We start from the raw sequence: 13,899 nt of genomic DNA, 5'->3' as shown, positions 1-13,899 counted from the left end.
CCATTTCTATGAAACTTAGTACACTTGTTTTGTAGGTAGCAAAACTACAATAGTAAAAATTCTATTTAAAATGCATGGTTTAACAATGAAACAATAGTATTTTTGAACAACAGCCATCCAAATAAAAATTTTTAATAACTGAAAACGTGCCAACAACTTTCATCTTGTGTAAGAACTGGTGGAAGGATTAACATCTTATTATAATAATTATATGGCGTCAGCTCAATAGACCTGCACCAGGCCTCACACCATTATTTATTTATTTTAATTTTTTAGCCAACATGGGACTACATAGTAAGGTTTATGGAGGTTCTTCTTCTTTTTGTCAGCCCAATACTGTTTCATCCTCCTTTCTGAACGTAATTTTCTTTCTGCTTCTGGAATCACTCTTCCTATTCTCTGCTTGTTGATTTTTGTCTGTAGTCTAGTGTGTTTATCTTTCAATATTTTGAGTGTATTGGTTTTGTATTTTAAATCTTCTATTGTAATATGCACTCTCTGATGTCTTCTTTAAGTTCTGTGATCCATCTAATATTATTCTTACTCTTACTCTTCTATAATTTTTCTAATATTTTTCTACTGATTCTATTTTCTGGTGACCGCATTAGATGGCCTAAGAATGATATTTATTTCCTTTTTCAGTGTGCTAGTCACAGGTTCTATTTCTTAATAAACTGTCTCATTGGAAGCTAGTCTCCAGACTCCGTTTACTTGATAATTTTTATTTTAAAAGGTTCTCACTATTCTCCTTTCGAACTTGAGTACTGTATCTATTGCAACTGTGTTTGTTGTTTTGAATAATATTTCACTTAAGTATGTAATTTGTGGCTGGGTGACTGTTTTGTAGTGTTTCAATTTGGTTGCTATTGAGAGAGACTTTTTATTATATGTATTCTTGGTAAAATGCTGTGCTGTAACCAGTTTATCTATTCTATTTTGCCATGCTGGTTTCTCGTTCAGGTTGTGTGCGATTATTTCACCTAAATATTTAAATTTTTCTACAATTTTTATTTCTTGGTCTCCCAGCTTAAATTTTGTTTGCAAGCGGAAGTTCAGTTAGCATAATTTCTGTTTTTTTTTTCAAATGAAATTTTCTAACCAATATTTTGAGCTATTTCCTGTAAAGATTTTATTTGATGTTTTGTTTCCTGAATAATAACAACAACAACAACAATAATAATAATAATAATAATAATAATAATAAGGGCTGAGATGCTCATAAAATGTCATTTCTTTCCAGTTTTCCGTTTTGACTATTTCTTGGAATTAAGCACATTTCTAAGCGTATTTAGCCTTATTTTATACAGGTATAAGGGTATATTTTACCCTTTTTTAAAATGTTTTGGTCATATTTCCATCATTTTAATTGTTTGTCATATTTTGCAAGGGAAAATGTACTGTACTTTGAATGCGGTGTCCGATGGTTGCTCGAGTAAATGTCTTTGTGGCATTGTGATGAAACTTAAAGCTCGAGATACAAAGCTGAATAGCTGATGTTTACTGAATCTTGTCTGGTTTATATTTTTCAGAATAACTTCCTTTAGAGAACGACTTGCAGTGTGGGTATTTTACATCCACTGGAATTTTACCCTTGTTAAGAGACTAGGAAATACCATACACAAGGACTTACATTCTTATCTGTCTTAGGATTTGTGGCTTGTGACAACTTCTGGTAGCACCTAAATTACCCTTCTTCCCTCATCTTCCTTAAAAATTTCAACGAGACAACTTTCACGACCCCATAACTACATTCACAGTGATAGAACTGACATAAAAATACCTAAAGAAAGAGTAGTAAAAGTGTTAAATTAAGAAATGGTATCAAAGAGTTTGGGGAGGAAAATTCCTGTTTCGCGAAGTGTGTGAAGTTAAAGTAAGTGCTATAAAGCGTTTTGCTGTCCAGCAGCATAGCAACAATGCTAGACACAAAAATGCCAAGTTGAATGGGGAATAAGAGGTATGTTTTGTTTCTACATTTTACTTCAATTAAATATTTTGTGCCATTTTGTGTCGGCACATTCTTAATTCCGATAACTAATACCGTTTTCATAGGTTCGCAGGAGCAGCGATGTGGTGTCTGTCACCATTGTGTAAGAATGCTTAAAAATACCTTCAGTACTGACCACAGTTTAATGACTGATAATTAATTTATGATAGAGACTAGTCATCATCATCAGCATCATTTCCCAACTCTATTTTCCTGGGTGTGGTGATGGAATTGGGAAGCAGAAGCAAGCTCATAGGGGACTAAGAAGAAATGATGTAGAAGCACTGGGAATGATGATTATGATGATGATGATGATGAGAGAGCCAATCTATTTGAAGACAGCAGGGTATGAAGATGTGGAGACTGTCCTTGTCCTTTTGCTTCCGCACTGACCTCTCGCTGAGAATTTCCTATTACCGCATTTCTCCGAATCCAAGACGACCCTCACCTTTCCCTTCAAAAAAATTAAATCATGCTTAGAAAGTGCTTTGTAAAATCATATGAATGCCTTTCTTGTACGGTAGACTAATTTTGTCTTCACGAACATTGATTTTAGTTATGCCATACTTTTCTTGCAGCTCCACAATTATTTTTTATCTCTGCAGGTTTAATAATCTTTAACTTAAAATTGGCATCATATCAGAGAGAACCTGTTGACAATTTGCTGGCAATACCTGTTTCATGTGTCTCTACAATACGATGATCCATCAGGAAAATACTCCTGCTGTCTATAAAACTGATACTTTCACACAGTGTCAGGTTCAGCCGGCTGCCGCTACACGCACGTCTTGCTTGCCAGGATCGGCCGACTCCAGTGGCTAGTGATATATAGGCCTAACAACGACGCAGATGTTGAAGGTCAACGAATGAATTTATTGTTACAATTTATTGTGTCGTGGTATGGCCATTCCACCGTGGCTTTTTTAACGCACATACCTCACAATTTCATCTTCGACTTCTTTAAAGAGTCCTTGTTGCAGGCCAGTGAATGCATTTTTTGGATAGTACACATTTTTTAAAGTTATCTTAGTCTTCACGCTAACGCCGAATATTGGCTTTGGTTAGGCCTATGCCATATTTTCTTGCGGTTGCACAATTATACTTCATTTCCGCAAGTTTAATAACCATTAACTTAAAATTGGCATCATAGTATTGACAAAAACCCATTGTGAATTTGCCAGCAATACTTCTTCTACGTATCTCTGCAATTTGATCCATCATGAAAATATTCCTGCTGTCTATAAAACTTAATTTTACTAAGCATCAGCTACAGTAGATGCGTTATAACTCTGCCACTGAGTAGCCGTGGCCTTTCTGAGAGTTCAAAGGCTCGCATGTTGTGATGCCATTCTGTGGATTTGAGAAACGTTTTTGTAGAGGCTGATAGAATGCCATTCTCTCTTCACTATTTTGCCGAGATCCAGTGACATTACACAGAGGCTCTGTAGAACCAGTTGCCACAGCTAGCGATGTATAATAATGACGTGGATGTTGATTTTCAACAAGTTTGTGTGCGCGCACATGAAGGGGCGTGAGGAGGAGGGGGTGGAGGTGGGGAGTGGATGGTAAGAAGATGCAGTGGGGTTACCAGTACCGCGGTAGCTGCCAGTGGAGTTTGTTACTGTTGATCTCAAATGTAAAGACAACCCTTGATTTTTCATGAGATTCTGGAAAAAAAAAAAAAAAAAGTCGTCTTGAATTTGGAGAAATATAGATCCTGTTCCTTTCAATGCTAGTATATGTAACCGTCTTAGTGCCATGCTCTCATGCTGAGAATGTGCCGAGAACACCAGGCTGATTAGTAATATTTTGCAAGGCCCTATTTAAAGTGCCACAAAATTTACAATTTTGAATATTTTGACTCTATCTGTTCAGTAGTTCGGTAGGCAATTACCGTTACATAACTGCCTATCGTCACATTACAAGAGAAACAGATAAGATTCAGAAATCCAAGGTGATAAAATTAGAAACTACATTTTTTACTCTATGGAAAAAAAAAAAGTTCATTATCGGGCTAAATGCAGATAGTAAGGCGGGCTGTTCAAACGACAATACAGTATATCGTTGCTGGGACTTTACGCACAAGTATCAAACAACGATATATCACTGCCTGGTATTCTAAAGGTTAATTGAGCTTGCATAGCATCATAATCCCAAAAGAGGAAATCTATTTAAGACTGTTAAACCATGCATTTCTTTTTTCTTTCTCCTTGCATTTTTTATGTGTGTTTTTCTTTTTTAGAAGAAACGCTAATTCCAACTAATACTGATATAAACAATATCATTAGTATTTTCCCACTTCTGCTGTTGCTTACTACAGTGAAATCTCCATACAACGATTACCGGTACAACAACAATTCCCACTGTAATAATGAAATATTCCACTCCATTATGACTGCTTTTTCCAACCCTAGCGACGTGATTTCCTCCCAGCACTATGATAATCCAAGCACAAAAGTAATTAGGAACATCTGTTACTGTAATACGAAGGCTGAACTTTCCCACTGTGCAAGAGTCCACCTGTGTACAAGTGTGTTCATAGCTATGCATCTACCTCAGGGGTGGATTTGTTTAGCAACTCTGGGAACTCAACAGCTATGGAGTTCCAGGAAGATCTAGGTAGGACCCATACGAGAATGATTTAACACGTTAGCTGCCATGGGGTTCCCATCGGACCGGCAGTATAGGAATTTATTAACACCTACCCTGGTTCGACCGGGCCAACAACAACTGATTGCTAGGTAATGTGAAAGTGAATTCTTATACTAACTGGATGCATTCTAGTGCAGAAAAAATTAATGAAGGTATCTGAAGAGACTGTTTGATAAACCAATGACATAACACTGTCACCCAATTTGGTCAGCTATGCAGCATAGAACACTTACCAAATTATGCAATATGTGACTGGGTTGGTAAATGGTTTTACGCAGTTGACACAGGTGAAATTGAGAATTCACAACAAATTATTTAACATTACAATGTATTTCAGTAGCGAGATGTGACGAAAGGTGAAGGGACCACGTCCCTGTGAAGCCGGGTGAGAGCCAGTGTTTGGTGGCCGACCTGATTCTAGTTGGCGGCCAGTTTCGGCTGGCCAACAGAGCAAGGCAAGTCTGTGCCCTGCAGGTCACGCTAGTTGGCAGCGGGCTACAAAGTTCAGTTTTGGGTCTGCAGCCAGCCAGCTCCCTGGTTGCATCTAAGTAATCATTCCCTTTCACAGACACACACAACAGACTTCGACATTGTAAAAGTAAGCAAATAATATGACTTGAAGTTCTCGCGCCAAATCTCCGTGAAACTCTAAACAATGGCAAGGGCCCGATCAGGTCCACAGTTTTATTTTAACTACTTGTACTGATCGAAAGTAAATGTGCCAACCCAATCAGGGCGGCACTTGTAAGCCGTACACATGAACAATAAAATAGGATATAAGGAGAAACCATCTTTCATTCAAAATGGCACTGAAGTGGGGGTTCGCTAAATGCAGCACGGCAGCTAACGTGTTAAACGGCAGTACTGTAGCTATAAGAAGTTATTACAATAATAAAAAACCCCTTTCCAATACAAAGTATGTATTTCAGTAGCAAGATGTGATGAAAGGTGAAGGGGCCACGTACCTGTGAAGCCGGGTGAGAGCAAGTATTGAAGAGGTGGTTTTTATTATTGTAACAACTTCTTATTCTGAATTCCAATACAGCTTTATAATGAGATTCACAACTTGCAAAGAACTGTAGCTATCGGATAGCTGCTTAAAACTCCAACAACCCCTTCATTATCTGTTTATGACACAAGGACTGTTGTAATTGAAGTAGTGAATCTTGACGCAATTAGGTCTCTGAGTTTTTCTCTACTTCCCAGCACTATGATAATCCAAGTGAAACAGTGAAACAGACCGTCATTTCAGATACCTTTAACTATGGTAATTTACAATAGTAGAGTGTTGCATAGTGTGAACACTACTGTATACGTGTGAGTATTTTTTTTTGTTGTTGTTGTTGTTGTTGTTACAAATCTCATATTAGTGGCTATTAAATGATACCATGTGGCAAGTAGCTAATGTAATTCAATTTTCAGATGTTCTTGTATTAACCAATTGACATAAGAACCTGTTATGAACGCAGGCATTATCACCTAATGACACTTGTTTACCAACAAATTTTGATGAACTCTCCTATTCATCTATCTTCTTATTTTTGTTTTCTTTCCTCATTCCATAAAATTAGAACCTGTTCTGGTTCCTTACTTGGAATTTCACTAAATCATATGATTTCCTAGAATCATTCTTTTCTAGTTACTGCATCAAGACACTGGAATGCTCTCCCAATGGATATTCACCACTTTACTTCCTTCCTCAAATTCAAATCTGCCTGCTGGAAGTATTCCCCGGGCTCACATAACTGAGTTGTGTGAGTCAGTGTGTGTATGTGATTATTTTTAACTGTTATGCCCTTCAGTCAACATTATTATTATTATCATTCTACTACTTTTTATTACTAGTATTTTTAATCTTACTGCCCTACTAATTTGTTATGCGATCTTTCATCATGCTGTTTGGTAATTAACCTTTTAAGTGCTGAGTTAGCAGTCAACTGTTTGGTACCTCAGTGCTGAGTTTATTCACTCATATGTAGAAAAAATTGTAGAAGTCTCAATTTTTAATTTATCAGTGGGGTTATTAGCTTAAAATGTTTTATACATGTTGGTTTCTTATAAATCCAAATGAAAATGGAAAATCCTACACTTAAGTTCACTATTATTTTCAGTTCTCGTGCAACGTCTATAGACGGGCATAGCAGTCCATCTATAGGCGCACATAACACTCATCGAGTTAATATCTAAAACATACAAGTGCGTTTACATTTCTTAATAATAATAATAATAATAATAATAATAATAATAATAATAATAATAATAATAATGAGGGAATGGTACAAGAGTAACCCAAAGAACATCCGAATTGGAAGACCCAAAGACAACATAAGTTTAAATTGCCTAGGTTTTGCCGATGACCTTGCTCTCTCGTCGAACAATATTCAGGAAACCAGACAAGTTATATCATTACAGGAAATAGCACAGAAAATTGGTCTTGGAATATCTTTTGAAAAGACAGTAATCATGTTTACTGACCCACCACTCATAAATAAAATTGCCATAGGAAACCAAGAAATCAAAACTGTAGATAAATTTAAATATCTGGGAGAAATCATAACATATAACTTCAATGAAAAGCCAGCATGGCATAACAGAATAAATAAACTGACCAGAGCACAATATGTCACCAAGAATACCTACAACACAAAAGGCCTGTCAATAGCAACAAAATTAAAACATTACAAAACAGTCATTCAACCAGAAATAACATACGCAAGCAAAACCATCTTCAAAACAACTAACACTGCACAAATAGACAAAATACTCAAGATAGAGAGAAGAATCATTAGAACATGCACCAAAAAGATGGACACTGGAGAATAGCTTCTAATGAAACAGTCTACAAGGAAAGAGAACCAATAATGAGCTCAATCAGGAAGAAACGCATTTCATTTTTTGGACATCAAATCAAGACACCAGAGAACAGAATCATCAGGAAAATAATAGAAAAATGATGGAATAGTAAGTGCAACATTAAGTGGATTACAGAAATCAAGGAAGATATGGATGAACTACAAATTACAGTGGAAGACCTAAGAAACAAAACCGAGAAAATCACGAAACTCACAGACAAACAAACCAGACTGCAAATCAGAATCAACAAACAGACAATAGGAAGGGTGATTTCCAATGAAGAAAGGAGGATAAGATCAGAGAGAATAAAGAAGAACTGGGCTGACAGGAAACTAAAAAAGTTGGCTAGAGTGGTCCAATGGAGGAAATAAATAAATAAATAAATAAATAAATAAATAAATAAATAAATAAATAAATAAATAAATAAATAAATAAATAAATAAATAAATAAATCCCTCTACAACAAAAACTTTTTTCCACGTACGTGCAGTATCGTTGTAACGAGATTTCACTGTATATGCCACCATCATGGATGGTAGGCACATGTGCAGAGGGGAGGCTGCAAGTTTCAAAAAAACTTGCTCTTTGCCATGTGCTTCCATGCTGGCAAAGCTCCTCCACCTTGTTCCCCCGATCCAGTGATAGACTCTGCGACAAACTTCTTCTGAGTACATCCGTTGTTCTCTTGCTGCTGCTTGGCACCAGCATTCATGTTCTCTTTCATTTTAGATCAAGTCCATCCTCCGTTGAAGGTCCGCACTATATCATCTCATCGAGAACTACTACGTAAGTGATGTCTCCATCTGAAGAATCAGCGATTGTCTCTATGTCTGAATCGTGAGCAGAATCATGTTCCAAGAGTCCTTCACCTGTTGACAAGAGACAAAAATGACAGACAACATAGAATGGAAAGAAAATTGTAAATAATAATTATAAAAGGAGTGGCGGGGGGGAGGAGGGGGAAATTGAGGGAATATGCAAGGATGCAGGGGAAAGTAAAATGCAGAGGAATATTATTATTATTATTATTATTATATCTGCTTAATGGTTTTATCCTAAATATAAGGGACTATTATGTATTGGAAAGGTGGTTTTTATTAATATAACAACTTCGGATTGAGTATGGGCGAGTATGGAGGATGTTTAAGTTGCACCAGCCCCTTTTCTTGCTATGAACTGTTTGACGATATTGGCTGTGTGGGCGAGTGTGGTCATGGACAAAAGAACCATGAGCCTTGTTGCGTGTACTGGGGTCGTACCCCGCATAGATGTTTCATGAAATAGGTCAAAATTTCAATGTACCATACAGCATTCAACGTTGTTCCCTCAGGTAGAAATGCCTTAACTTACATGTAATTAATCTCATATTAAAACCGTATTGAAGATGATAATTAAAATTTTAAAATTCTTTTATTTATAACCACCTATTTAATACATTACAATACACTCACTGAATTATTATTATTATTTATCGTCATCATCATCATCATCATCATTTCCCTTTATCCAGCTGTAGCCGGGTAGGGGCAAATATGGTTCCTCTCCACTTTCTTCGGTCTTTCCACCACTCCTCCTCCAACACTGTGTCCCAGTCCAGGTTTCTTTCTATAATGCTGCGTTGGATGGTATCCTTCCATCTCAATCGTGGTCATCCACGGCCTCTCCTTCCTTGGACTTGCATTTCCATCACCTTTTTTGGCATTCTTTCGTCGCTCATTCGCTTTATGTGCCCAAACCATCTTAGTCGGCTCTTCTCTATTCTATCATTCATTTTTTCCACTCCAATTTCTTCCCGGATTTTCTCATTCCTTATTTTGTCTCGTCTACTCTTCTGTATCATACTCCTCAAGAATTTCATTTCAGCTGCCTGTATTCGACTCTCATCCTTCTTTGTCATTGTCCAAGTTTCTGCTCCGTAAGTTGTTATGGGTACGTAATACATCTTGTACATAGTATCCTTTGCTTCCATTGGCACATCTTTGTCCCATAACATATTTCTTACACTATGATAGAAACAACTTCCAGCTTGAATCCTTTTACTAATCTCAGCATCCAGTCGAGCATTCTCCATTAATTCACTCCCCAGGTATTTAAAAGTTTCCACTACTTCCAGGGGCTTGTCTGCAAGTCTAATCTGACCTTTCCCTTCTTTCTCCCCTCTCGTCATAACAAGGGTTTTACTCTTTTCTACACTTATTTTCAATCCACATTCTTCAATCTTCCCATTCACCACATTTATCGTATGGCATATAAATATATACAGAAACAAGAAAGTAAGTACATTATATTTTAATGTCCAAAGATGTTATCCATTCTAGAGCCTCTGTATTGGCCTCAAGAAAATCAAACCAATCTCCAGGGTAGGCTCTTCTGCTACACTCCTTTACAATGTGTACTCACTGAATTATAATATAATTATAAACTATCTAATATTGGGACATGTTTTATTCGACATAGCGAACATAATCAGCCGTTAATGCAACAAAAACTGAGCTTAAAATACAGAGAATGTTATCATCATATTAAAAATGAACCATGTCGTAATAAAAAGTGATAATCAATGATCAATACAACAAAAACATTAGACTTGAGGTTGTAACAATATATGCAAGTTAAAAGCAAAATTCATCATGGAGTATATTAACGATGGCAATCCGTGGAATTAGAGGATGAAAGTTCCTTTGAATTCATAAAAAAAGGTTAAAATAGAGTTCATTGTCTTGCCACGAGTCCAAGTTGAACTAGTCAAAGGCACATAACATTGGACAAACTAAATTTGACGTATAACTTGAACTTCAGCAGAAGCAAAATTCAGAAGATAAGTGCAATCTTGCTGTCAGAAAAATACCAGTTAAGCTAGTCAATATATACACGCTAGCAAATAAAACTAGAAGTTTATTATATAAACTCATTAAGAAGAGGCGATGAAACTTGAATGTGGGGAGAGTTTTAGCAATCCTTATAAGACAGAAAGCATATTCTGGCTCAAAATAGAGTTTGAATCTGAAAAGACAGAAAAATGTGGAATGAAGTTACGTTGAAACCAGAAGAAAATGAAAAGGAAAGAAAAACTATAAACGGAAGCTTACCCCTGGGACTGGTATGAGATGTCCACTAACGTTGGCTGCGTGTAGCAGACTGGTGGGTAGCTCTATTACTGCTTCTAGTGTTTTATACGTAGAGGCGGGGAGTGAGACATGTGAGAAGAAGGGGCGGCCGATTCCTTGGGCGGGTCTGACGTATGTGGGGGGGATGTAGAGTGAAGGGGTGGTGAAATAGTAGCTGTTGTTATAGGAAGAATGTTGTTAGCGGTTTTATAATTAAAGATGCTCATAAAACTATTTTTGTTGATATTGAAAAGAGAGAGTAGTTCTGGAATTTTCTTGATTATTGGGCTTTTAATTTTTGAAGAATCATTTAAATTTTTATTTCCATTAAAATGCTGGTCTAAGGATATGTAAATGTTCCCAAACCCTGTCATCAGTTTACTTTTATTAACGTATTTTATGATTTGAAGGTCTTTTTCAATTGACGTAAAACTGTGACCAGTCTCTTCCATATGGGTGCTCATGGCGGAATATTTTTTATGTTTTGAAGCGTTATAATGTTCAAGGTATCTGGTCAAAAAGCTACGTCCAGTTTGCCCGCTATAAGAAAAGCCGCAATGGGTACATTTGAGTCTATAGATACGAGAGTTCGAATTTATCATATTTGGTGTTAACTGTATTAGAGTTGAAAAATATGTTACGGTTCATGCATCGGGTTCTATAAGCGATATTGATGTCGTATTTCTTTAGGTGTTAGTAACATGAAATAAGCCTGAGTTTGTATAGGTAAGGGTGGCATATTTTGTCTTCTTAGGCTTGTCCGGAACCAATTTGGTTGCAGTTTTTAATTTTATCTTGTTGATGATTTTATTAATTATCGAGGGATTAGAGCCATTAATCCTGGCAAAATCCTTGATGTAATTTAGTTGTTTCCTGCGATTTTCAGTTGAAAGCGGAATCCTTAATGGTCTCTGGACAAGACTAAAAAATGCAGCCTGTTTATGAGATTGCGGATGTGATGAATCGTTTCTTATAGTGATGGGAGCATAAGAAGGTTTTCTATATATTGAAAAATGGGCTTATTATCCTCTCTTAAAACATATAAATCTAAGAAGTTTAAAGTACCATTGACTTCGTCTTCCTTAGTGAATTTGTCGTCATTGTCAAGCTCATTAAGGGATGCTAGTATACTGCATCATTTTTCTGTGTATCTATAATGGCAAAAGTGTCATCAACATATCTTAACCATAATTGAAGACGACTGATATTATTGATTATTTTGTTATTTTCAAAATCATCCATAAAAATATTGGCTAGAATGCCCAGAGATTGGGTCGCCCATCGCTAGGTCCTTTTGGTGGTATAAACTATTACTGAAAGTGAAATAGTTATTGTTAAGTACAAATTCTAACAAACTGATAAAGTTATCTATTTCGCATTTGCTTAGGTTACTATGCTTTAAAAGATTTGTTTTGATAATCCTGAGAATTTTATTTACCGGAATATTGGAATACATATTGGTAAATTTATAATTTTTAATTTTTAATGCCTAGACTATAGAAAAAGGTGATGAGCATCGTTTTGATGCGTGACTTTTTGGCTCTGACCTTTTTCTGACAAGGGGATCCCGGAGAACGCCATTCCATGCTTTGCCATTTCGTTTCAGGGTCGTACCTGAGACACGAGGTTTCATCCTCAGTGACAATACAGTTCAAGAAATTTGGTATCGCATCTGCCGTTTCGACAAAATCCTGTGAAGCCTCTAAACGTGCCTGCTTCTGATCGTCAGTCAAGTAATGTGGCACAAGACGAGAACACGTTTTCCTCTTCCCTAACTTCTGGGCAACGATGTGTCGCACGGATGCACGGTTAATCTGCAGTTCATCCGCTATCATGCGCACAGTTAATTGCCGATCGTTCATTATTAATGTCCTCACCTTCTCAATGTTTTCGTCCCTGACGGCGGTCGGCGGTCTTCCGCTACGGGGGTTGTCAGAAACACTTTCCCGGCCTCCTCTAAAACAGGCGAACCACTCGTACACACACATCAATGACTGTGCTTGATCTTTATAAACATGTACCAGCATCGCATGCGTTTCTTTCGGTGTCTTGCCAAGCTTAAAACAAAACTGTTCATTGATCTTTTGGTCGTTCATGTTCCTGTTTGCAGTTTAGAACCAATGCACTAAACACGCACTGTGTCAAAGTGGTCTTACACGGCACACACACGATGTTCAACTGAACAACGTTGGGAGCAGGTGGTCAAAACCTGCTGCTACGCAGGTGCAGCGTTGTGTGTCACCAGTGTTGCCGGATCGACCGTTCTGACTTCATTCACCGAACTTTATTGTCACAGGTTGTAAATTGCGAAGTATAAAGAATTTTGTAGGTTGCTGTTAGTGAAACACTAAAATATTTAGGGAGTACTGTGCGTTGAAATATAGTCAATCACAAAGAAGATGCACAGGTAAAAATATGAAGTTTAGATTATACTGTCAGATGCAGTCTATGAAGCACTACAACACGTTATGAAAAAAGTCTAAAATCAAATACATATTTATCAGTTGCAGTTTATAAGGCACTGTTTTATTTTAAGGATCAGCACTGCGTGTCAATCATGAAGAAGTCGTGGATCAAGAACAGTCGTAAGACATAAGCGTTAGAGAGCACTGTATGGGAAGAAGTCCAGAATCAAATACGTATTCAAATGTAGTATGGAGAAAATTCTCGAAGAAGAGTTCAATTGCAGTTTCTGAGGCACTGTATAATTCAAGAGACTAGTACTGGCTGTCAATAGATCTAAAAATTATTGGTGTATCAAAGTATTTTAGGGGCCCTTAAAAGGGCCATTAACAGGCAAGCCTGGTCAGAGAGGAAAGGGTAGGAAATAGGATAATTCTTATACTTTAAAGTATAGCGTTGCATTACCAAACAAATTTAATTTCAAAGACTGCTGCTAACAAATTATTTTGGTGTTCCAAGAGTAAAGCTAAATTATGGAGGGAACATGTACATGGTGTTGTTATAATGATTAAATCTGAAGAGACACCATTAATAAAAGATATGAATGTTACTGAGAAGGATGGACTATGATCTTACTGACTAGGAAGCACAAATGGAAATTTCATTATGCACCCAATGTGAAGAACTTACTTGTCAAAACATAATCTGCAACACCATCATCTTCTGAGCTATCCTCTATTTTAACTTCGGGAATGAAAATCACATCAGGTGTTCCTAAAATAAATAGGAAATAGAGAAAGTAGTATCAATATTTATTTAGCATACGGGGTTACGAACATTAGTAACATACCGCACAAGGAAAGAAACACGAAAGGAAGAAAGTTACTAATTATGTAT

General features: G+C 36.8%; 1 protein-coding gene across 1 annotated transcript in view; it reads right to left on the bottom strand.

Moving 5' to 3' along the window:
- Nucleotides 1-8,003: 8,003 nt before the first annotated feature.
- The window catches only part of LOC136884936 (uncharacterized), a 76,608-nt gene continuing 70,712 nt past the window's right edge, over nucleotides 8,004-13,899 (bottom strand). Inside the window, exons 12-13 of the mRNA XM_068230068.1 lie at nucleotides 13,693-13,776; nucleotides 8,004-8,361 (exon numbers count right to left, since the gene is read on the bottom strand). Of these exons, the coding sequence (XP_068086169.1) occupies nucleotides 8,252-8,361; nucleotides 13,693-13,776 (194 nt within the window). The 3' untranslated portion in view covers nucleotides 8,004-8,251. The remainder of the gene's footprint in view (nucleotides 8,362-13,692; nucleotides 13,777-13,899) is intronic.

This window comes from Anabrus simplex, chromosome 13 (genome assembly GCF_040414725.1).
Source record: "Anabrus simplex isolate iqAnaSimp1 chromosome 13, ASM4041472v1, whole genome shotgun sequence".
NCBI lineage: Eukaryota > Metazoa > Arthropoda > Insecta > Orthoptera > Tettigoniidae > Anabrus > Anabrus simplex.
Note: the sequence above shows the minus strand (reverse complement) of the source record. Positions and strands in the feature narration are given on the sequence as shown.